The 25,177-nt window shown below is 39.9% G+C and overlaps 1 protein-coding gene across 8 annotated transcripts in view; it reads left to right on the top strand.

Moving 5' to 3' along the window:
- The first annotated feature begins 518 nt into the window (after positions 1-518).
- The window catches only part of DDX4 (DEAD-box helicase 4), a 37,375-nt gene continuing 12,716 nt past the window's right edge, over positions 519-25,177 (top strand). The window contains exons 1-23 of one of the 8 annotated variants that reach the window (XM_072135755.1): positions 519-674; positions 4,094-4,203; positions 5,432-5,471; positions 6,223-6,282; positions 9,398-9,454; positions 10,223-10,252; positions 12,534-12,581; positions 13,022-13,069; positions 13,220-13,267; positions 13,851-13,916; positions 15,020-15,064; positions 15,921-15,965; positions 16,047-16,085; positions 16,824-16,847; positions 16,914-16,958; positions 17,344-17,367; positions 17,455-17,499; positions 18,099-18,125; positions 18,266-18,310; positions 18,851-18,877; positions 21,124-21,156; positions 23,927-23,962; positions 24,420-24,464. In XM_072135755.1, coding sequence (XP_071991856.1) covers positions 4,135-4,203; positions 5,432-5,471; positions 6,223-6,282; positions 9,398-9,454; positions 10,223-10,252; positions 12,534-12,581; positions 13,022-13,069; positions 13,220-13,267; positions 13,851-13,916; positions 15,020-15,064; positions 15,921-15,965; positions 16,047-16,085; positions 16,824-16,847; positions 16,914-16,958; positions 17,344-17,367; positions 17,455-17,499; positions 18,099-18,125; positions 18,266-18,310; positions 18,851-18,877; positions 21,124-21,156; positions 23,927-23,962; positions 24,420-24,464 — 946 coding nt within the window. In that variant the 5' untranslated portion in view covers positions 519-674; positions 4,094-4,134. Of the gene's footprint in view, positions 675-726; positions 753-4,093; positions 4,204-5,431; positions 5,472-6,222; positions 6,283-9,397; positions 9,455-10,222; positions 10,253-12,533; positions 12,582-13,021; positions 13,070-13,219; positions 13,268-13,850; positions 13,917-15,019; positions 15,065-15,920; positions 15,966-16,046; positions 16,086-16,823; positions 16,848-16,913; positions 16,959-17,343; positions 17,368-17,454; positions 17,500-18,098; positions 18,126-18,265; positions 18,311-18,850; positions 18,878-21,123; positions 21,157-23,926; positions 23,963-24,419; positions 24,465-25,177 lie in introns of those variants that run through there. The other 7 variants (XM_072135764.1, XM_072135806.1, XM_072135799.1 and 4 more) reach the window with 7 other exon arrangements.

Genomic DNA, 25,177 nt, shown 5'->3' with positions numbered 1-25,177 from the left:
GCATATGCAACAGCTGATGAGAGGTAATTTGCCTAATTACCGTTTACGTTTGTAAGCGCAATGTTAACGCAGGTCAAAACACAACGTGTGAACGCGCCCTCAAACTTTATCCTGTTTGCGGCCTATTTGAGGGTGCGATAACTAATGGCATTCTAACGCATGGGTTACTTACTATACACTAGTAACAAGAAAACGCATGTATCAGAACGCGAGGTGTGAATGTGCCCTCAATCTCATGCCCATGTGGCAATGCATCGTGTGAATGTGGCCTCAAAGAAACAACATTTGTTTCCATGAGCCCTATGACTGTATTAACAAGTTACCCGGTTGTGATACCGCTCCCTTCCAACTAGGCCTAAACAGTTGCAGCTATAAAAGAAACGCAGGTGTCTGGTTCTATATGAGCAAAAAAAAAATTTTTTTTAAAGTAAAACAAATGTCTGATAAAATCCAACCCTGCACTCCCCCCCCCCTGACATGGCGCCGGCCTCCCCCTCCCTCACCTGTCTGCCAGGCTCCTCCACCGCGTGACGGCTCCTCCACCACTCAGCGGGGCGCGCGTCGTCTGATTGGCTGCGGCTGTTGGCGCCTTGGCCGGGAGTCTACATAAGGGAGTGTCGCGCGCTGCTCCCCGCTCTAGAGGCGTCCTGTCAGGAGGCAGTGACATCGCTGAGGTAAGGACTGGCGGGAGATCCGGCCCCGGCGCTTCCTGCAGCTACCGCACTGTGTGTACACCTCCATCCGCCGCTGAGGTACCGCCGGGGCTTACACCCTCAGGTTTAGTGCTGCTGTACATGACTAAAACCGCACGTATGATGTGTTAGTGGCTCTTAACTCGGTTATATATAGTCGTCTGATAGTCGTCGTTTAGATAGTGTGGTTATAACAAGAAGGCAAGGTGTAAATTTGGTCCTCTCCGGAGCCCGGGAAAGTTGGGTTGGATGCTGTAATGAACGCTATGTTGGTGACTGGCCTGTGCCCAGTCTTATTACAAGGCTGGTGGTTGCAGTTTGCAGCGTGTCTAGCAGGTTTAGGGTACGTTCCCACCGTGCGGTTAGGTTTCAATAAAAACCACGTGCTAATTGTTTGCAGATTTGATTCTTTAGGCGAATCTATAGATTTTATTGGTTAAACAGCTGAAGCAAATGCATAACCAGTTACATTGCAAAACTGTGCAAATGTCTGCAGTTTTGTGTCCTTGAGATCTATACTATACATTTAGGTAGCTGTTCACACTGTTCTGTTGCTAACATTTTCATATGACCCCATCTGCACAATCTGAATGCACCTGTATTACTGGGTATCTGTGTCTTTTAAGGCTGTGTTCACATAGCGCTGTTCAGCTTTGATCCTGCAGCAATGAGGCGCAGTTGTCACTGGATGGAACGTGTGAACACAGCCTTGGCAGTTGCACAGACCTGTCATTAGGGATCTGTTATGACTGCTGGTAAAATCACAGAACATTGGGACCCACTGAATATAGTTCTGGTGCAGGTTTTTGTAGAGACTGTTATAGGTGTTATAAAATTTGCTTCAGTACGTGTGCATGTTTTTATGCTATGCAGTTTTTTTTTAACACCCTATGTGAATGTGTTCTTATTGCTGGGGCTTGAGTTTCTTTGGCTGTGTGCACACAGTGCGTTTCTAGCTGTAAATGTGGCATGTGCTGCAATTTCCAGAAGGATGGAGAATAGCTCCATTGTTACATGTCATCCTGTTTCTTAAGCACTGAGTGTACATGTCCCTGTGTTTGAGCTATAACTTATAGGACATGTGATCTTGCTTTATATATGCACCATGTGGACACATCCTTAGAGGATGCCCACTACAAGTATTGGTGGCTTGTACATACTGTTAAACTGCATTTGATAAAACTGTAGTTTCTTGTGCATTTTCTTATTATAGTAGTAAAGGGAATTGGTCACCATTTAGTTATTTAATGAAAAGACATTATTTTTGGGATATCATAACTCTCCAAGCAATGAATTCCATTGTGATTCTATTGCCTTTAGAACCATGAGCCCCAATTTCTAATGCCCAGCAATGGCCCTTTCCTTATATAAGCCCCTCTTGTCTATGTACCGGCTTGTAGCCATTGCATGAATCAACTCCGAGTGCATCATGTGAGGGTGCATTCACACCTCTAGTTTCAGATGCAGCTTGTAATGTCTAAAGAAGTGGTGTGAACGAAAGAGGAGCAACTTCTCAATTATATATTCCCAATATCAACCAAACCTGCTTTTGGCTTCTAAAACTGCATCTAAAAAATTGAACGTGTGAACGCATACCCTGAATTCAGGCTTCCAGCCCAAACACACAGTAACATGTGCTTATTTAGCTATTCTGTTCTTCAATTCACTAAAGCAAAAATACAGCACAGTGTTAGCACAACTAGATAAATCTTTTGTGTAAAATATTATACAAACATGGATGACTCCATGCAGTGAAGTAATTTTAATGGCGCAAGCTTATCACTCCCTTGTTGTCTTGTTAGGATGCACTCACACAGCTCTGTTAATTAGATCTGCATACAATTTGCAGTTCTGTGATAGGTAGCACGTTTACAATATATTTGAGCTGTTGATGGCTACTGAAAACCGGACTTTTGGCTGATAAGTGAAATGCCCGGGAACATATGCATTCACATGTTCAAATTTATGCATTAAAGTTTTTACATAAAACCCTGGGTACAACGTTGGGTTAGGTTTACTATTGATGACCTAGAATACTAGTAGGGTTTGAGTCAAAAAGTGTACATGTTGTATCACACACGAAGTGGTTTTTCATCTTTAACCGGTTGAGGACCGGGCCCTTTCCTGTTTTTTCATGTCCATTTTTCACTCCCCACCATCAAAAATCTATAACTTTTTTATTTTTACACGTAAAGAAGAGCTGTGTGACGGCTTGTTTTCTGTGTAACAAATTGCACTTCATAGCGATGGTATTGAATATTCCATGCCATGTACTGGGAAGCGGGAAAAAATTCCAAATGCAGTGAAAATGGTGAAAAAACACATTTGCGCCATTTTCTTGTGGGCTTGGATATTACGTCTTTCACCGAGCGCCCCAAATGACATGTCTACTTTATTCTTTGGGTCGGTACGATTAAGGGGATACCAAATTTGTATAGGTTTTATAATGTTTTCATATATTTACAGAAATTAAAACTTCCTGTACAAAAATTATTTTTTTGATTTTGCCAACTTCTGGCACTAATAACTTTTTTGTACTTTGGTGTACGGAGCTGTGGGTGGTGTAATTTTTTGCGAAATTTGATAATATTTTCAATGATGTCATTTTTAGGACTGTACGACCTTTTGAGCACTTTTTATAGATTTTTTTTTTATATTTTTCAAAATGGCAAAAAAGTGCCATTTTCGACTTTGGACGCTATTTTCCGTTACGGGGTTAAACGCATTGAAAAAACGTTATCATATTTTGATGGATCGGGCATTTTCGGATGCGGCGATACTTAATGTGTTTATGATTTTTACTGTTTATTTATATTTATGTCAGTTCTAGGGAAAGGGGGTGATTTGAAATTTTAAGGTTTTTTTTATTATAATTTAAAAAAAAAAACGTTATTTTTACTATTTTTCAGACTCCCTAGGGTACTTTAACCCTAGGTTGTCTGATCGATCCTATCATATACTGCCATACTACAGTATGGCAGTATATGGGGATTTTCCTCCTCATTCATTACAATGTGCTATCAGCACATTGTAATGAAGGGGTTCAAACGAAATAGCCTCGGGTCTTCCGAAGACCCGAGGCTACCATGGAGACGGATCGCTGCTCCACGAAGACGTCACGGGGAGCGGCGATCCCAGGTAAGATGGCGGCGCCCATGAATACACGGCGGGCGGTCGCGAACTGGTTAAGATATGTGATCTATCAATAGGTCTTTTACAGACACACTGAAATGCAGTGTTCCCTGTGTAATAGCTGGAACTGGCCACAGGTCCTCTATGTTTATTAGGCTGGCAACTGAGCAGCAGTTAAGTACTTCTGACCCCAATTCTATCTGGGAATGAATCAGCTGTTTGTCTGTCACACACCCACATAATTCACCTTATCAATTTTATCTTTGCAGGAAGTCTCTGGAGAGGACTACATTCAACATTTTGCCAAAACATGGCTGATGAAGATTGGGAGAGTGAGCTCGATAATGGGCCTGCTTGTGTTCCAAGTTTCAGCAACCCGGTATGGCATCTTCTGAAGCCTGTCACTATTCATTCTTAGGGTGATGCCACACATGGTGTTTTTGGTCCATATTAAAGCATCCGTTTTCAGTCCGTTTTAAAAAGCGGACTGAAAAACCATGCTTTAAAACCGACCAAAAACTCCACGTGTGTTATCACCCTAAGGGTGCTGTCACACGGGACAGCGCCCCGGCGGCAAAACCAGTGGCTTGTTCCCGAACGCAGGTGTGCCTATAGAAACGCCAATGCGATCAGGCCGTGGCCCGCCCTGGTGGCTGTGGTTCAGTCTGCGTTTGCAAACGCAGCCAAAACGCAATGTGGGACAGCGACTTGAAACATTTACTTTGAGGTTTTTAAGGAAAATTATAAATTTCAAGGAAACCTATCATCAGTTATACACTGAGTTCTTCCTGTCTAGTAAGCTGTATTTAATGTATTTTCTTTAACCAACATATTAAAACCTATCATTTATGCAAATTAATTTCAGAACCCATCGGGGTGTAGAGTAGCCTGGCCCACCCCCGGGAGCTATGGCAACACCATTTACCTGTAGCCGCTGAAGTCTTACCTCCCAGTGTATCCCTGCAGCCCTCTTTGGCTATACAAATGTGCTCACACATGTGCAGTAACTTCTGGCTCTTCTTGGTAAAGGGGGCAGCATAGCTGTGTGGCCAAAAAAAGCCTTAGCCCTCAGCGCTTAGCCTGGCTACTCCACACCCCAGTGGCCTCTGAAGTTAATTTGCATATTTGCATAAACAACGTTTTTTGGTTAGGGGTAAAATATTAAGTATCGGCCGTGTAGGGCTTAGTAGACAGAAAGGTATCTGCCATCAATATTACCTCAGTTTGCGTATTCTCAACTCTGTTTCCAGTGCAGTTTGTGTTTCTTTTGGTTGTCTTTTTCCTAGTATATCTACACACAGGACATAGGAGATACTAGTCACTGGCTCAAGGGTACTAATGCATATTGCCAATGTTTATGTACATCAGGATGTAAAGATTTGGTGGAACCTGTGTATTCATTTTAGTGTTCCTACTCCTGCCAGTCTGAACTAGTTATGCTATCTGCAGCTGTATTGACACAACTCAGTTAAATAACTGGGAATAACGTTAGATTCTAGGAGCATCACTAGGGCAATGAGTAATGGTAAAACTTGGTCAATATCATACAGTAACATTTCAACCTTTTCGTAATCATCAATTATGATATGTGTTTTTTTTTTCTAAAGGAACCAGATTATAAAGAGAATTTTAGAAACTCCTTTTCAGGTAAGTTGCATATATAAACAATATGCAACATAACTTTATCAAAACTAGTGTGGAAAAAATGAATGCAAATAGGGGTGGGAACTAGATTACACCTTTCATTACCTCGCATTTGGTTTGCATGCATTTCAAAAAACAAAACATGACTTGTCTTTGGTGCTCACTCCTAAGCTTTTCAGTCCTTACTTTGTGCTCCAGTATAGTTCCTTACTCTCCCACTGATGTCAGCTGACCACACTGCGACCTCTGTTACTGTGAAGGAACACAATGCTGAGAGCTGAGGAGTCAGCAGCACAAACAAGTCATGTGTTGTTTCTTTTTTAAACCAAAACCTGGGACTAAACAGGATTTGTCCGGAAGCCAGGTAAGTTAAAACACACTATTATATTGTAATGCAAATGCTTACAGCAAATAGTCATATTTGCAATGCAGGTGTAATGGGTATCTGCAACTTGTCTTTTGTTAAAATTAGGTCCCTGGTGACAGATTTTCTTTAAACCTGTGACTGTAAATCGCAGCGGATTGGTATATTGCCTTCTAATTCCGCTACGCCATTTGTATTTCTGTTCCACACTACTAGCTAATGAAGTATAGTTATGGTTGTGAGGCAAATGGAAAGGATCATTTTTAATTTGTGTAGAAGATGTATTCTAGTTTTTTTTAATGGGTGTAATAATTGGTTCTTAAGTTCCATTTATTCACCTGACCTATTTTATTTCTTGTAGATTAATCAGTATTCACTTTTAAATTTTAGCAAACCGTGACGTCAATGAAAACTTTGGATCAAGTGATCAAGGCTTTGGAAGCCAAAAAGGTATTTCACTATTGAAAATAATTAATTGCTCAGCCTTTTGATAAAACCCAACATAATATCCAAGGAACTAACCATCTATTGCCAGTCTAAAATCCCTTAACCCCAAAAAGAGCATCACTGGTTCAAGTATGGAAAAGTAATAAAAATAAATAATAAATACGTAAAAATATAGGCCCCTAAAATGTCACTTTCCCATAAACACTTAATAAAGTATAAAAAACACAAAAAAGCGCCCATACAGCAGGTTACCACCACATATGGGGTATCAGTGTACTCTGGAGAAATTGGTTATCAAACTTTGTGGAACTTTTTTTCATTTAATCCTTTGCAAATGTTTAATTTTCCACCCAAAATGAGTGTATTGTGAAAAAATATTACAATTTGTAGACTGCACCTCCATTTTGCTTTAACCCCTATAAAACACCTAAAGGGTTAATAAACTTCTTAAAAGTGCTTTTATCATGTTGAGGGGTGTCGTTTTTATAATGCAGACTTTTAAAAGGCTCTCACAGTCAATTCGAAGTTGAGCAGGTCCATCTAAATACAGGTTTTGGTGATTTTACAAGAAATTTAAAAAATGGTACCTAAATTTTGAGCCTCATAACATTCTGGTAAAATGTGGAATCTTAAAAAACCATCGCAACATAAAGCAGACATTTGGTAAATGTAAGTTATGAATTTATTTGGGTGCTATGACTATCTGCATCTAAAGTAGAGAATTTAAAACGTTGAAAATAAAGAAATTTTCCAAATTTTTGCCATCCAAATTTTTAAACTGATTTGAAGTACAATGTGTCACGAGAAAACAATCTCAAAATCCCCTGGATAGCTCATAGCGTTCCAAAGCTATAACCACTTATAGTGACTCAGGGCAGATTTGAAAAATAGAAAAAAAGACCAAAATAGACCCGTAGGGGTTAAAGAAATTTAGCCAACTTTAAATCTGAATACATCATTACCAGCAAATACAAGACTTTTGCAGAGGTGCAGTACTTCCAGATCCAGGATACTGAACAAATACACCCCAGCTAACCCAAGCCTTAAAGGGGTTGTCTGAGTTCTAAAAAAAAAACAAAAAACTAAGGGTGGCCGGGAGGGCGCTGCTTAAAAAAATAGTCCTTCCGGTGCCCTCCGGTATCCAGCGCTGCTGTTGCTCCGGTCCAGGCACCATGTTAACAAACAGCTTCCGGCACGCCTACCTGTCCCTATTCACAGCATTATGAATGCGGGCCGGAAGGTTGTCGGGTCCGGACGGAAGCTGAGTCCAGCGCTGCGGCGGCGGCCATGTTTTTTTACATGGCACCCGGACCGGAGCAACAGCAGCCGTAGATACCGGAAGGTAAGTAGGACTTTATTTTTTTAAGCAGCGCCCTCCCGGCCACCCTTAGTTTTTTTTTTTTTCCCCCAGAACTCGGACAACCCCTTTAAATGGACATTGATGAGAAAGACTATTGTATGAGTCCTAGCTCAACTCGGCTGTAATCTTCAATGTCGTTTGTCTAATAATTAAAGCTGCACTAAAATTGTATAGTATTCCTACTGTATTGTTTTGAAATAATAAGTTTAAAAAAAACAACTTGTGACAGGACTATGGTCACAGCATCATTCAGGACACTTTCACCAAAAGGATGAGCATAGAGATAGACGTCTACTTGTAACTCATGAAATAGAGCCCAGATGGTCACTAAAATGTGAAGAGAAATACAAATTCAGAAAGTCACCTGACTTATCGTTATAATATAGTTATATACTGTATTTACTCAAGTAGAATCAGGAGTTTTTTAATTCATATGATTGTATATGTACAATGTGACATTTTTGTTTTTGTAGTCTCTTTTCACTTGAAAAAGGGGTACTCGTGACTCCAAAATGCACTGTGCTTTTTGAGACTTTATCAAATAAATATTTATTACTTTAAAAAAAAAACTATACATTGAAAATCGTATGTAGAGGTCTTGCATTGATACGGTTATGTCACATCTTGGTTATGTCTTCATTTACTTGCATTAGTTATTTTAACTGCTTTGCAGTTCAGCTGCACAAAAAAAAAAACAAAAGTGGCTTTGCAGGACACGTTGACCAAGGTTGATATGTGCTGCATCCACTACAGTTCCCCAAAACACTTGTCGTCACCAGCTCTCGAGAATAGGAGGGGCAAAGCATGTTAGCTAGAGACACGCTGGAGACGTGCATAATTAAAGGGGTTATCCGGGTTTTAAAAATTTCTTGGGCTGGGGAGGGATATTTAAACATAATAAACATGTACTTACCTCCTCCGGCGCGGCCGATGTCCCGCGCCGGGGTCCCTTCGATCCTTGCCCCTGTTTGTTTACAGGGGCACGGAAGCCGCGCACAAGGAGCTTCCGGTTCGGGATGTGGCCGGCTCCCCCCATCCGTCCCTATCTCTCAGCGTTGTAAGCGCTGAGAGATGGTGTCGGATGGGAGCTTCCAGCCGGCCGGAAGCTCCCTGTGCGCCCCTGTAATGAAACCGTCGCACAGAGAAGACCGGCCGCGGAGCGGAACATCGGCGGCACCGGACGAAATAAGTAGATGTTTGTTTGACTAGCCCACCCCAGCACGGGCCTCAGTTATTTTTAAAAACCGGATAACCCCTTTAAAGTAAAAAGAGTGCCCTCTGTGACATGCTCAGGAGCACTCGAGCCTCATTCGGATGATTGTAAAAGCAGATTTTGTCTAAATAGCTCGGTTTTATGCCTAAAAAAAGAGAGGATCCAATATCAGCAGCTTTACATCAGTCTGCAAGTAAGTCTGGTATGAAATGATGTCTACAAAGAATTAGATTTCCCGTTGAATGGGTTTGTTTTCCCCAATATTGCAGAATACAGCGCTGTATTATATTAGATTATAGAAGGAATAAATTACAAGGCAATGTGCCTATGTTACTTGAAAAATCAGTATGGGGAAATGGAACTTGAATCTAAGGGTCTGTAGGCACTTAGTGTATGCAGTTACACACATGCGTGTCACTGGACAAATATTTCTGGACTTCATTGTAAAAGGGTGGTTGACGTGAAGTAGAGTTCTTCGAGCATTGATGGCTTTGGTTTTATTAAAAATTTTATTGAAATTTTATTCGATCGATTCTGTATTTAAGATGATGACCTCAATCAAAACTTTGAATCTTCTTCTAGAGGCTTCGGTAGGCAAAGAGGTAAATTGTGCAGTTTTAATTTCGCTATAGGTTTAATTTACACAGCAACAATTAATGAGAGCTCCTTCATGTCTATAAGATTCCTATGAAATGGGCTTTTTAGAATTGCTTGTAATTAGTTGTGTAACGGTAAATGTATTCAGCAAAGACAAAAGTATATAAAAAAAATAAAATAAAATGGAACATAACTAGGAAAATGTGGATGAGTCTTCTGCCATTCATTTAAAAAAAAAAGTAATATAATTTTGGTTGTTCAGTAAAGACACAAGAGAATAACTTGTGAACCTCAAGTGTTTTCGACACTTTGTCACTTCTATGACTATTAATGTTGCTGGAGGGCACATTCCCATATGGTGTTTTTGTTGTGTTTTTAAACATATCGAAAACGCAAGTGTGATTGCGTATGTGTTTTGGCCAATCTCCCTCCCACTTGTGTTTTTAAATGCATCAAAAATGAAACAAAAATTCCACATCGGAACAGAGGATGGACAAACTTTGGCATATTTTTCTGGAATTAAATTACGGACGGTTAACTATTGGCATTAGACATGGACAAATCTGCTCCATAATTTATATTATCTTTGCAAGTTGTAAGTGATAAAATCATGATTCTGTATCTGCAGCAGAAGGCAAGTTAACTTATCTATAAGACTTAAGTTGTGCAATGTGGCCAGCCCCCAGCAAAAATAGATCAATATAGTTCCTGTTCTCACTTCCCAGCATTATCTTTTCATATTTCATAATTTTATCAATTTATTTTTTATTTAGGTGATAGAAAAGACAACGGCTTCAGCAGAGGTAAGTTTTATACATTTATTTGGGGGAAAATAAATATCTTGCCAATTTTAAAACTTTTTTTTAATTTGTGGTGAATTTGTTTTTCGGCTAAGTCCTGTTTTTTAGGTTGCAGCCAAAATACAGTAGTTGTAGCAGTTTTGGTAGACAAATGTGTTCTGCACTCAGCAACTTCTCTATCAGGGTTTGATGTACAGCCCAGGTGCATATATGCTTACCTAAAATTAGGGTAAATCAAGATTTTTATGGAAAATGCCAAAAATAAGTCGCAGCAAATTTAAATGCAAACAGAATTGGTCAATACAGAGCTTATAAAGTTTTTGACCAAGCAGCACCTTAAAGGGAACCGGTCATCAGTATTGACCTATTAAACCACTACCAGTAGTTGTCAAGAAGCTGACCACATTCTAGATCATGTTTCTTTTTTGAGAAGTGAATTGGTTGTTCATAGAGAAGGAGGCAGAGATTTTAACACAAGTAAATCTCTCTTCCTCAAAAAGCTCCTTCACTGTAATTGTTGGTCCTACATTCAGAGACATCACTAACGAGATCTGAAGTCTGATGCCCAATATCAATCACAGAAGGAACCATTTAGAGTTCAAGGTTGTTCTCTCCGCCTCATTGACTCTATCCAACCAATTTACATCTCATTTCAAATTAGATTTTCTAGATGCCACCACACTGGTCGATGAAAGAAACAAAAACTAGAAAATGTTACTCTACCTGAAAATATTCTAGTGGATTATTAGGCCAATTTCTGATGACAGGTTCCCTGTAAGGCTATCTGCACACATTGCCAATTGTCATGCAGAAAATATGCATGGAATGCTCACATTTTTGTGGGTTTTTCATGGGGATTTGTGTATTCATTTTTTACATGGATTTGCATGCATTTTTTACATTCTATGTTAAGGTTTTTTTTAATACAAATTTGATGTATACATCAACAGACATCAAAGTAAATTAAAGGAGTTATTCGGGTTTAAAAAAATTTTTATGGCTGGGGAGGGCTAGTTAAACATAATAAACATGTACTTACCACCTTACCACCTCCGGCGCCGCCGATGTCCCGCGCCGCGGTCCCTTCGATCCGTGCCTTTGTTTGTTTACAGGGGCACGGAAGCCGCGCACAGGGAGCTTCCGGTCCGCGATGTGGACGGCTCCTCCCATCCGTCCCTATCTCTCAGCGTTGTAAGTGCTGGGAGATGGTGCGCATGGGAGCATCCGGCCGGCCGGAAGCTCCCTATGTGCCCTTGTACTGAAACCGGCGCACGGAGAAGACTAGCCGCGGCGCGGGACATCAGCAGCACCGGAGGAGGTAAGTACATGTTTATTATGTTTAAATAGCCCTCCCCAGCCCGGCCATAAGAAATTTTTTAAACCCGGATAACCCCTTTAACATCACCCCAACAAAAAAAGATGAGTAAGAAAAGGGATTAATTTCTTTTCTGCATCACACAACAATTTCCAGGAAAAAAATGGAGATTTATTTGTGTCTGTGATTTCTGTTATTTGCTTTAAAAAAAATTTGTACACCACCATGAACCGACAGAATTTTGTCAGTATTCTAACAATACAAGCCAACTAATAGGAGGTGAAGTGTTATTCAACAGTCAAACTATGACATATTTATCATCCAGCATTGAACACTTGTATGATTCTTGTGCAGAATAAGACTGTTTAGGGACACCTCATACTTCTGCACCATTGTCTACATTACTTTTCCAAATCCCATTCACTTACATGCTGCTGTATTCGGCTGCCGATTTTACGCAATAAAATCTGTACTGAATATCCTTACATAATTTGCAACGCATACAGTTATCCAATAGCAGTACAAATATTCATCAAATAACCAATCCGACCAGTCTCATAGTTTGGGATAATGTCCAGGAGAAATGTCTTGTGTACATCGTACAGCAAAATGAAAGGACCTTCCTAAGAGTATGTGGATTGTAGCAGCCACTAAACCAAATTACATTGGCTACAATACTTTACAGTTAAATGTTTTTGTGTGCATGTGCTTGACCTAGCCTATCATGTGCCGTATAAAATTAAGAAATCTGCGGTAAAGCTGCCTTTGTGCTTTCGTAGCTTCAGGGCCTTGTAATGAGTATTGCACCCCTATGGATATGCCCCTGCTTAGCCTTTAACCTTTTCTGCTTTGATTCCCGACTATCATTAAGGGAAAACGATCTCTGAATTAAACAGTTTTGGGTGTACATTGTAGTCTGCATTTAAAAAAAAAAAAAAAAATTATCCTGAATAAACCTACTGTTCTTAGGTCGCTCAGATCGTGGAAGAGGAGGAAGCAATGGCACATTTAATAAAGGTGAAAACCTGAATTACCCTTTTTTGTTTTACCTGAACAATGGCTTCTCCAGATGATATTTGGCAATCTACAAGAATGTGGTTTGAACTAAGAGTCCTTAGAACTGTATATGACGAGTACCATGTGGTTATACACTTTTCTGATCCTATCATCATCGCTTGGTTTTCCTTGTCCCATCCTGGAAAACGTATTTGCATTTTTCCCAGAATCGCCTAGTGGCGCATCAGGGGCTATAAGTCTTCACACACCTGCAAGGTGGCCTTAATTGGACAAGTTTACGTAAGCAGAACTCTTGCTCACTGGCCAACATTGCTTGGAACATAGGCCCCTAATAGAGCATTCATGCAGACCTTAGTTTCTTGGTCATCTGATCAACAGGACATCTATGATTTAAAATAAATGGATGTGGACTGATCTTTCTTGTACATGCTGTATTGCAGGGTTTGGTTCATTCGACTCACAGGAACGCACTGGCTTTGGTACTGCAGGTTTGTATTCATTAACATCAAATTGCTGTTTTCTCTGTCCTGTAAAAAAAACAAAAAAACAAACTGAAAGCATCTTTAAATCTCAGATTTCTTCCCATAAAAGGCTTGAGGTCATCTTATTAAAAGTTATTGTCCTTTATAACTCCGCAGGGTTTGGAGAGGCACACAATGATGACCAATCTAGATCTTCAAGAGGCGGTAGTAAAACATTTCACTAGTTTGGACCTAGTAAGATTAAATACATTGGAAACCTGGAGTGTGGGCTGGTCTTTTATTTATATTTATGAGATCTTACCAGTGGAGGAAACTTTGAAGCCATATCTGTTTTTTGCAAGTTGGCATCCATGCAAATCAAGTCATATTTCTTTAGTAGGGACTGCATTTTGTATGAGGAACTTAATAACATATTCAACTTGGTTTATTGGGTGAGGTTTTAAATGATATTAAATAAGATACAGGGGCATTTATCATGCCTTGTACAGTGTTCTGGAATAGAAGGAATGAAAGTTGCAATGCCTGATGCATGGCTGGTAATTTTTCTACCAACTCAACCCCAAATCAGATGCCCTCTTTCACAATGGACAGTACACTACACTCAAGGAAATTAAGGCATACTGATAAAGACCCTAAAAACACCACAAATCGGGAATTGGCATGTTAAAAAGCTTTAGATTTATGTGAATAAGTGAAAAACAATTATTTTGTATTTAATAAAATAATTATTCATTCTTTTTGCCAATGTGTAATATTTATTGATATACTCACTTTTTCTTTTGCTCAGGGTTTAACAATGAAAGTTTTAGGTCAAGAGGAAGAAGGGGAGGCGGTAGAGGAGGATTTCATTCTGGTATGATTTTAAAACTCCTGTATTTAGTCATTTTTATTAAATAAGTTTTGTCAGCTGCCTGGGTGCATAGCCACGCTGTTCAGCTGCACAAACGATTTGTTACTTAAGGCCACCCCCTGCATCCAACCTAATAAGGCCAATTTAAAATCAGACTTCACTATGTTTCTGATTCTTTTTTTTTTTAAAGTATTTTTTTATTTATTTTAACAAAACAATAAGGTTACATACAGTAATTTGTGTTGCAACCTAACAACATACTTGATTGCTTAGTGAACAATGGACATATATTTTGAACATTACAACTGAGTTGATCACTTAGTCGTACATTAGGTAGATCTTTATTAATGTTCAGCTAAATTTGGGTTATCTGGAATGGGTCCATCCATTTATCCTACTTTGTCACAGTCTCTAATGCGTAGTTAGAAATGGATCCACTTTTTTTTTTTTTCCTTTTAGTCTGCCAAGTTCCATTAACTTTAATAAAACAGAACATAGATACAGTAATAATAATAAGAGAGAAAACTAACAACTTTGGGGATGGAGCCTGCACAAAGGGGGGGGGGGTTGTTCTGGCAACGTAGTTATCTCGTTGGATCTGATTTTGTAGGGTGTTATAATTGGACTCATAGTTGGTTATGGCTGATGATAAAGCTATTGGTGGTAGAAAGTACTAGTCATCCAGGTGTCCCAGTTTTTAGTAAATTTTGATGTAGTTGAGAGCTGGTAGGCCAGGATTTTCTCGTAGGCACAGGTGGTGTTAATTTGCGCTATAACCTCATTAATATGTGGGGCTTCTATTGATTTCCAGTGTCTCGTGATCACCAGTTTTGTTGCCATAAAAATGTGTCCTATTATAGTCCTGTGCGCTGGAGCAAAGGAGTTCATGTTGATCATAAGTAGGGCCTGGGCCGGAGATTTAGAGACATCTTTTGTGGTTAGTATGTTTCTGATTCTGTCTGTAAGATATTTGCTATGGTACCAATAGCAGCATATAATTGTATCATGAATGTGACATAGTTCTTAAGTTCACTTTTGATAACATTTTCCATTAAATTGAGGCTTTCTGTGCTTGCTAAATATTTTTTTAATCTAATACTTTTTAGGCGACAATGATGACGTGAATAACCAAAGAGATTTTGGACGATCAGGTATTTTATACTTTAGGCTTTAAAATGCTTGCCTTCTTAGTAACAACAGAACTGTAAAATGTTGATTTTTTTTTTTCTCCCCGTATTAGTTTCTCCAAGTGCATTTGGGGTTTGTTATCTCACTGCTGTGCTCTCTGCTTCCATTGTTGGGTATTGTCCCTCCTAGATGTGTAGTCTTCAATTACAGAAATGTAAAATATTTCAAAGTCCTAATTCTACAAACATACACATGGTGACAACAACACTAGCTGGATAGAGCACAGCAGTGTGAGCAGAATCCTCCAGTGCACTTGGATGAGGTACGATATTGGAATATAAATCCATAATTCATAGTCATACACAAATGTATGATTACATATCTCTCCAAGGAAATATCTAACACTGGATACAGAATTCTGCTTACTAGTGCATGTACTAATGAAAGTAGTACTTGGTTGATGTCAGTATTCATGTCATATACCTGTGGTGGGGGAACCAATAGCACAGGCGCCAGAATTGACCAGACAGGACTTGTGGTCCCAGCCAGTAACCCATTCTTGTTTGCTTAAGACTGCTGGATGAGAGAGGAGTTGTGGGAAGGGCTGGTTACATAATGCAAGTCCCTAAATTCTCCCTATTATCCTCAACGGTTGCTACAATATTTCAAATTTCCCCTTTCAATGTATTGGTTTCATCAGTGCGCTTATGCAATATAAAGCTGAGGCAGAGGAGTTAAAAATAAGCTTCTGCCTAAATTGCCATGTTGGCACTTTACTATAAGCAAGTGGGTTTTGTTCGTAGTTTGGGCACTCGGTCTAAAAGTTTTGCTACTGCCGTCATATTCTATGTTAATTACATTTGTTACTGTTAATTTTAGGTGACAGCGGAGGTTTTGAAAACAAAAGAGACTTTGGCAGAAGAGGTGAGTTTCGATCCCTACACTCCTTTTGATTGATTTGTTGTTTTAAAAAATGTATGTTAACATTACTATTTCTCATTCTAGGAGATGATGATTCAGGTGGCAGAGGATTTGGAAGATCAGGTAGTTTGTTGGATAAAAATAGGAGCCCCTTTACAATATGTCCACTCAGCTAATGTATAGCTTTAACTCTGTCTACCTGCATGCTCTATATTTAATATTAATTGTACAGCCTATCAAGGCTTGTACCCTTTTGGCTGATTTTCTTGTCTAAGAACTGGACAAGGGTGTAAGCTAATGCACACGCACAACTTTATACGTTAATATCTTTCTGAACTATCGTTTGGAGAAACTCTGCATGCTCTAGTTAGGTATAATTCTCTTTAGACACTTGCTCCAAAAGAGGGTCTTAAACACATATACACAAATATGTTTCTACATACTTAGGCTATATTCACACTGCCGTTGCCTGCCCGTACCGTACCGTAGCGGGCAACGGCAGTGTACGGGGAGAGGAGGAGGAGGTGAGCGCAGCTCACCCCCGCCCCTCTCCATAGCAACCTATGGCGCACAGCGCCGTATTACGGGAAAAGATAGGACAGGTCCTATGTTTTTCCTGGGTACGGAACGGTACGGTGCCGCACGTGTATACGGCTGCCTATGGGCGACGTATATCGGCCGTATATACGTCCCCCATACGTTAGTGTGAATGTAGCCTTATATAGATATTTCTAAAACATATGGAGGTTTTTACAATTGGAAAAAATAAAGGTGCGATTGTAGGGGAGGTTAATTTTTACTTTTGTTTTGGCACTTCTTTGTGGTCTGAAAAGTAAATTTCAATTATTTTTTTTTGTATAGGTAGCGGTGGCTTTGGAAGAAAAGGTAGGGCCTTTAAATTTAATTTTTTAAAAATATTTTATAACTTTAATTATAATCTGTTCATTTTAGGTGACAGTGAGGATTCAGATAACCGGAGGGAGTTTGGACGATCAGGTTAGTTTTACCACAGCTATGCTTGTGTATCATACTGCTGCACATTCTGAATGCAGTATAACCAATGCACATCTCCACTTCTACACTGATATGTCTGTACAGAGAAACTTGCAGAAGCGTGTGCTAGTGCGGTCCAATTCTCTTTGGACATTTATCCCAAATGTGTGTTAAACACTGTTGACATGTATGTGTTGAGTTGCTGAAAAAAGAGAAAGTAGATGTGAAAAGCTGTGAGGGTTTTAAAACTGGAAGGAAAATAAAGGAGCTTTAAAAGGTGCAGGTTTTTTGTATACATTTTATCTACTCATATTTTTACTGTTGTAGCTTTGACTCCGCTCCAGTGGTCTACAAAGGTAATTTTTAATTCATTTTTTTTTGTCTGTAGGTAGCGGTGGATTTGGAAGAAGAGGTAGGGCTATTTTTTCTCGATGCATAATCTGTACATCAGTTTTTCTTTCTAAATTAAGAGTCTATAATTATAACTTTTCCGTTTTAGGTGACAATGAGGATTCAGATAACAGGAGGGAGTTTGGGCGATCAGGTTAGTTTTGTTTTAGAATGCCATTTACCTTTGCAGTGATTGAATTTTTGCTCATGTATTTTGAAGTCGAGCTGGGTTTTGCTTACCGTATTTTGCGGCTTATAAGCCGCACCGGACTATAAGGCGCATTAGTCCGATGCGCCTTATATATGTAATAATTACATATATAAGGCGCGGGGTCCGGGGGCGTGGCGGAGACCCGCCGAGACGCGGCGGGGAACGCGGGGAAGGTGAGGGGGAGGTGGAGGAGGGCAGCGGACCATACTTACATAGGTCCCCGCTACCGGAGACAGCAGATCTCCAGTGGGAACTGCAGACCATGCGGCAGAAGTTGTTCATGCCGCGTGGTCTGCAGTTCCCGCTGGAGATCTCCGGTCTCCGGTAGCGGGGACCTATGTAAGTATGGTCCGCTGCCCTGTGCCATAGATAGGGCGCACCGGACTATAAGGCGCACTTTGGATTTCCACGGAAATCCAAGGCTTTTAAGTGCGCCTTATAGTCCGGAAAATATGGTAAATATTTCTTCCTACTTGTGTTTACATTCCCAAAAAAACCCTAAAAACTTGAAATAGTTAACTTGTTATTTCTGATGGTTTTAGGTGGCCGCGGTGGTTTTGGAAGAAGAGGTACAGTCTCACCCAAACCCTTCCTCTATCACATTTTAATACACTGTTTCTTAGCTTTATTCTGAGTGATGGTTATAACTTCTAAAAGATAGAACAATAGTGATTAATTGAAAAAAACTCATTTACACATCTATTTTTAGGTGATGGCGATGATTCAGAAAACAGAAGTGGATTTGGAAGATCAGGTTAGTTACTGACTTGTGTCCACTACTCAAATCTTTGTTGACATCTGAACTGATGTATTGGAAGCAACAGAAGTAAAACAGGAGTCAGGGTTTTTGCATCGGACTCCAGGGACTATCCTTGACACTTAACATTCTTCTATAATTTTTGGGTGAGGGTTAGTTATTGTTATATACTCAGGCCAAAAGGTACCTCCAGCCTTTTTTAATGTATTTAGTGGATAACTACACCTTCCTAAGTATTTCATAATATGATATATATACGGATATACATTGATGGGATTATATTTTTCGTTTTCTCACAGATGTTATGATTGGGTTTGGACACCTTAGGGGGGGCTTGTGTATATTGTGTTTGCCCTATTCCATTTTGGGCCTTTTTCAAGTATGAATTATTTTTCAGATATAATAAAATTTGATGTATATTTTTTTTGTTGCGTTTCACATAACATGCCTACAACTTAGCCATGTCAGAAAGAATTCACATGTAAATAATTGATGTATGTAAGAGGCTCGGTGCAAACTAATTTCTCATTATTTTAGGTGGTGGACGTGACTTTGGGAGAAGAGGTAAGCCCCCTGGCCCTTGTTTTCAAAAGAAGTTTTTTTTTATCCAGGCTTCACACCTTTATGTGGACCCGCAATGCAATTTCTAATCATTATGGTACTTCTATTGATCTTGAAGCATTTTTTGTGTAGGGCCATACATGTAATTTGCAGTTCTCCCTAAACTACTATGTGGAGATTTCACTTCTGATCCAGCTTCTTTTCATTCCATTCCCTCTCCATAGAGTTTTCCTTAAACAGTGTGTAATTGACAGCATAAACAGGTGTGAACTGGGCCTCGCTTGTTTTATTTGGAAATGGTAGGGTTGTGAGTAAAGCAAGGCCCGGTTCACCTCTCTGTAAGGTCTTTGCGTCAGTTATTGTGAGCCAAAACCAGGTGTCGTTCTACACACAGAACAGGTGGAAGTCTTTAACCCCTTAACGACTTGGCCTTTTTTAGTTTTTTCACTTCCATTTTTCACACCCCACCTTCAAAAATCTATAACTTTTTTATTTTTCCACATAAAGAGCTGTGTTATGGCTTATTTTCTGCGTAACAAATTGCACTTCGTAGTGACGGTATTTAATATTCCATGGCGCGTACTGGGAAGCGGGAAAAAAATTCCTAATGCAGTGAAAATGGTGAAAAAACACATTTGCAACGTTTTCTTGTGGGCTTGGATTTTACAGCTTTCAAATGCCCCAAATGTGCCCCAAATGACAGGTATTCTTTATTCTTTGGGTTGCTACGATCACAGGGATACCACATTTGTACAGGTTTTATAATGTTTTCATACATTTAAAAAAAATTAAAACCTCCTGTACAAAAATTTTTTTTTTGATTTTGCCATCTTCTGGCGCTAATAACTTTTTCATACTTTGGTGTACAGAGCTGTGGGTGGTGTCATTTTTTTGCGACTTTTGATGGCGTTTTCATTGCTATCATTGTTAGGACTGTGCGACCTTTTGTTCACTTTTTATTAATTTTTTTATATTTTCCAAAATGGCAAAAAAATGTTTTTGACTTTGGACGCTATTTTCCGTTACGGGGTTAAACGCAGTGAAAAACCGTTATTATATTTTGATCGGACATTTTCGGACGCGGTGATACCTAATGTGTTTGATTTTTACTGTTTATTAATATTAATATCAGTTCTAGGGAAAGAGGGGTGATTTGAATTTTTAGGTTTTTTTAATATAATTTTTTTTTTTTTTTTAAACTTTTTTTTACTTTAACTATTTTTCAGACTCCCTAGGGTACTTTAACCCTAGGTTGTCTGATCGATCCTACCATATACTGCCATACTGCAATATGGCAGTATATGGGGATTTGACTCCTCATTCATTACAATGTGCTGATAGCACATTGTAATGAATGGGTTAAAACGAGACAGCTTCGGGCCTTCGTGAGGCCCGATGCTGTCATGGCAACGGATCACCGCTCCCCGTGACGTCATCAGGCGCCATCTTTTTGAAGCCTCCGGCAGCATTGCCGGCGGCGATCGCGGTGAAAGCACCCACGATCGGTGCTAGCACCGATCGCGGGTGTTACCGGTAAGCCTTTGCTGCAATATGCAGCAAAGACTTACCGGCTGTGGAGAGGGCTCGGCCCGCGAGCCCTCTCCATGCACCGGGACCCGGCGTGGGAAAGGGGTTAATAAGAAATCTTTTTCTGTAGCGCCACCATATTCTGCACTGATTTACAAATCATGGGCTACATACACAAAAGACCTAATATTAACATGGTCATATGAAACAATAGGAGGGTGGGATCTGCTTACAGTCTGAGGAGGGAAGGGTTGACACAGGAATAAGATCTTGTGAAATACTTGAGCAATTTCTTATATGAAGATCACTATAAAAGGAAAACAATTAAATAGAAAATGCTGCTGCATGAACCAGTCCATCAACCCTAATCCAGCGTCCAAAATGAATAGGACGTGTTGTGCCTGCACCATATAATACAGCAACTACAAAGAGGTGAGTTATAATGGGGGAAGGCTTGCAATAACTCACAATAACTGATGTAAAGAACTGAAGATCTATAATAATGTGAACTAGGCTTTAGAGGTAGAAGTATTTTACATTTTGCTTTACTATCATTTTTGCTAAATTTGTTTAAAGGTTGAAAACTTTTTATCCCAGTGGTATAAGACTTTTGTTCTGGTCACACTCTTTAATTATATTTTATGAAATACTGTTTGTAGGCTGATTAACACTCAGGAATGTTTTTCCCGTATAACTTACCATTGTGACTCATCTGTTTTCAGGTGACAACGATGATTCAGGTTTTGGAAGATCAGGTTGGTTCATTCAAGTGATGTGGTCACATATCCACCATAGTTCTCCTGTCTTTTGCTACTAAGATTCGCACCATTTTTCCACTGAGCGATGAGCCTCTTTCATTACTTTCACAACATATTTAGGATATTTTTGTAATTATTATAATTTTAGCATTAACATTACAATTGGGAACATTTCACAGGTCCATTAGAGCAGTTGTTCTCAACCTTTCTAACTCTGTGACCCCACAATACAGTTCCTTATGTTGCGGTGACCCCAAACCATGAAATATAACTACTCTAATCCTGCCACCTATGTACAAGAATATAACTACTATAATACTGCTCCCTATGTACAAGAAATAACTACTATAATACTGTCCCCCTATGTACAAGAATATAACTACTATAATACTGTCCCCCTATGTACAAGAATATAACTACTATAATACTGCCCCCTATGTACAGGAATACAACTACTATAAGACTGTCCCCTATGTACAGGAATACAACTACTATAAGACTGCACCCCTATGTACAGGAATACAACTACTATAAGACTGCACCCCTATGTACAGGAATACAACTACTATAAGACTGCACCCCTATGTACAGGAATACAACTACTATAAGACTGCACCCCTATGTACAGGAATACAACTACTATAAGACTGCACCCCTATGTACAGGAATACAACTACTATAAGACTGCACCCCTATGTACAGGACTACAACTACTATAAGACTGCACCCCTATGTACAGGACTACAACTACTATAAGACTGCACCCCTATGTACAGGACTACAACTACTATAAGACTGCACCCCTATGTACAGGACTACAACTACTATAAGACTGCACCCCTATGTACAGGACTACAACTACTATAAGACTGCACCCCTATGTACAGGACTACAACTACTATAAGACTGCACCCCTATGTACAGGACTACAACTACTATAAGACTGCACCCCTATGTACAGGACTACAACTACTATAAGACTGCACCCCTATGTACAGGACTACAACTACTATAAGACTGCACCCCTATGTACAGGACTACAACTACTATAAGACTGCACCCCTATGTACAGGACTACAACTACTATAAGACTGCACCCCTATGTACAGGACTACAACTACTATAAGACTGCACCCCTATGTACAGGACTACAACTACTATAAGACTGCACCCCTATGTACAGGACTACAACTACTATAAGACTGCACCCCTATGTACAGGACTACAACTACTATAAGACTGCACCCCTATGTACAGGACTACAACTACTATAAGACTGCACCCCTGTGTAAAACAATATAATTACAATAACACGGCCCCACCCAGGGCTTATCTTTCCACCTCACCTCACTCAGGTAGCCGACCCATGTCTGCTACTCCCTCCTCATACAGAAGGTATTGACCCCCTCCTTGAACAGGATCCGCACAGGTCCTTGTCCCCCTCCCCTCTTTCAGCAGCCCTGCTGTATGTGATTGAGTAGCCGAAGAATCATGTGATGATTGCATCATGACAGGTCTATTAGCTGGCAGGCTGTGGGAACTGTATTTCTGTATAGAAATACAGCTGCTATAGCGACCACTGCAGTGAGACCTTGTCATTCAAGTTCCCACAGCAATAGTTGTGTGCATAATGCACACTTGTTTTATCGCGTCTTTGCCGTAATTTGCGGTAAAAAGGTGATAAAATCGTGGCTCCCATGGCTTTAGGCAGCCCCTGTATTTTGGTCGTTTGACCTCCAGGTTGAGAATTGCTGCTTTGAGTGTGATCATGTGTGCATTCTTTAGTGTGTTTAACGCATTAAAAACGTGTGCGTTTTTGCATATTGCTATGCGTTTGGCTGTTCACGCTTCCAGAAATGAAGAAAGCAGTTTTAAAAAGCACAAATAATGCGCTGTCTGACCCCACCATTAGGTTCTTGGTTATTGTGATGGAACTGAGTGAATTTTTTTTTTTTAATTATAAATTGAGCCAGAGGAAGAGCATTCAATCTTCTAAGCCTAATGTAGCTACATATTAACAGCGCGACCCAGATCTTAGTCATATGTAACATGAAAAACATACACAGTCCTGAATAAAGTTTTTATTTCACACCAGCCTCCATTATTTACACTGTTATGGCGTTCTCAAATTCTTATGAATCGTAGAAGATTCTGCTATTGTGCTGCTAATATAGTGGCACACGTTACACACTTCTAAAAGTGACCTTTGATATCTCATTAGTTTGGTTTATGGATATAGATTTCCATTGTTTTGCTTTGTTTTTTTGTGTTACCGTTGTGTTAGTGTACAATAATTATATCTATGTGAAGCTCAGTGCAATTTTCTGGAAAAGTTTTTGGTGCACCCTGTGGATTTAAAGGGGTTTTCCCACAAACTTGAAATGGGGCCTAATTCGCTGATCAGTGGGGGTCTCAGTGCTGAACCCTCGTCCTTCATTAGAGTAATGGAGCAGACGGCCACTCATGATAGTTCAGCGCCATTAATCTCTACGGAGCTAATTCCCAAGGGACGCACTCGGCGATCTCAGTCGGCTCCATAGAGATAATGGAGCAGAGCGGTCGTGCGCGGCAGGCTGCTCCATTAGTCTGATGGAGCGATGAGGGGTCGGTCGCCCCCACCCCAAAAGGCAAGCTAAATCCCGTAGTCGATGTAGATTACTGCTGACGCCCTGATCTTATAAATGGCTTTTAATTGATGTAGAATTCTACACAATGTTCGTAGGCAACGCAATTTTTTTTGTACCAAGAAATGATATGCTTATTATAGGTGACAGCGGAGGTTTTGGAGGCTTTGGAAGGAGGGGTGAGTTGTGAATCCTTCACACATCTTCACTGGGCACCATCTAAGCTGTTGTGTTTTTGCTTTATGGTGTTATTCTCAGTATTTTCACTATCCTGTCGAGAATGATCCCTATGGCAAAGTTCACACTTGCGTTCGGTAGGGTCTGTTACACATTAAATTGTAACTAGCAGGTAATGGATCCCAGCAAGTTAAACATAATCTTACATAAGGTCCATTATAGTCTGTGGAGCCTGAAGGTGAACGAATGACCCTCCTTTTACTTTTTTAAAATTCCGTTATGCTCTCCTTAAGAAGGCAGTGTATTGTCCCCAATGCAGGTGTGAACTGTACCTATCCTGTGCACCTAGTGTGGGCATCAGAAGCTGCACCCATTAAACATTTTTTAAACATTTTGTGCTTTAAATCATTGAAAGTGTTTTGTATTTGTTCATTTTAACCAATTTTAATTAACTTTAAGGTAACAATGAAGAATCTGGTGGCAGTGGGGGCTTTGGAAGATCAGGTAACGTCATCTTTTCTCACACTTAAATCAGATATTGTTGAATGTCCGTACATGTCCAGCTGCAGATGGATGTATTGATCCTATGGAAACGGAAACCTCTGGCTGCAGACGGGAGTCCTTGCATCATACAGAAATATCATAGAAGGATTCCCAGTCTTCCGACCGAAAAGCTCTGCCAACATAACTGTTAATACCGTACCTGGTGCTGAGGTATAGCCTGTATTTTCTGTATGATGTATGGACTTCCATCCTTTGCGACAAGTTTAGTCTTTGAGATCGCAGCAGCATATGGGCCTCTTTCCATGGGCTGAACACTTTGGCAGGAGCTGACCTTGCAGTCTGATCATGTAAACGGGGTTTCCCCAATAATCACATATGTATTGCCTATTCATGTAGCATGTTTTGGACGTTTCTGTACATTTTTGGGAAGGCTTACCTGACTAGGCTCCAGAATGTGAAAATGTGAGCGATGCCACACTGTATAAGCAAACTGTTCACTGAGCCTTTTGATCCCAATACCCCCCCTGGTTTTTTATGACAATCATGCCTGGATCCTACAGTGGAATTAGGATTTGCATATTGGGATGTTACTAGAAAAGGTGGTTTATGACTGACAGCATTCCCTATTCTAAAAGTAATTATGCAAAGGAGGACTTCAAACATTGTTATAGCCATATTTTGTACTATTCCCACACCTCCCTCCTTAGATATAG

Source organism: Engystomops pustulosus, chromosome 1 (assembly GCF_040894005.1).
Source record: "Engystomops pustulosus chromosome 1, aEngPut4.maternal, whole genome shotgun sequence".
Taxonomy (NCBI): Eukaryota; Metazoa; Chordata; class Amphibia; order Anura; family Leptodactylidae; genus Engystomops; species Engystomops pustulosus.
This window is presented reverse-complemented; position numbering and strand designations above follow the sequence as displayed.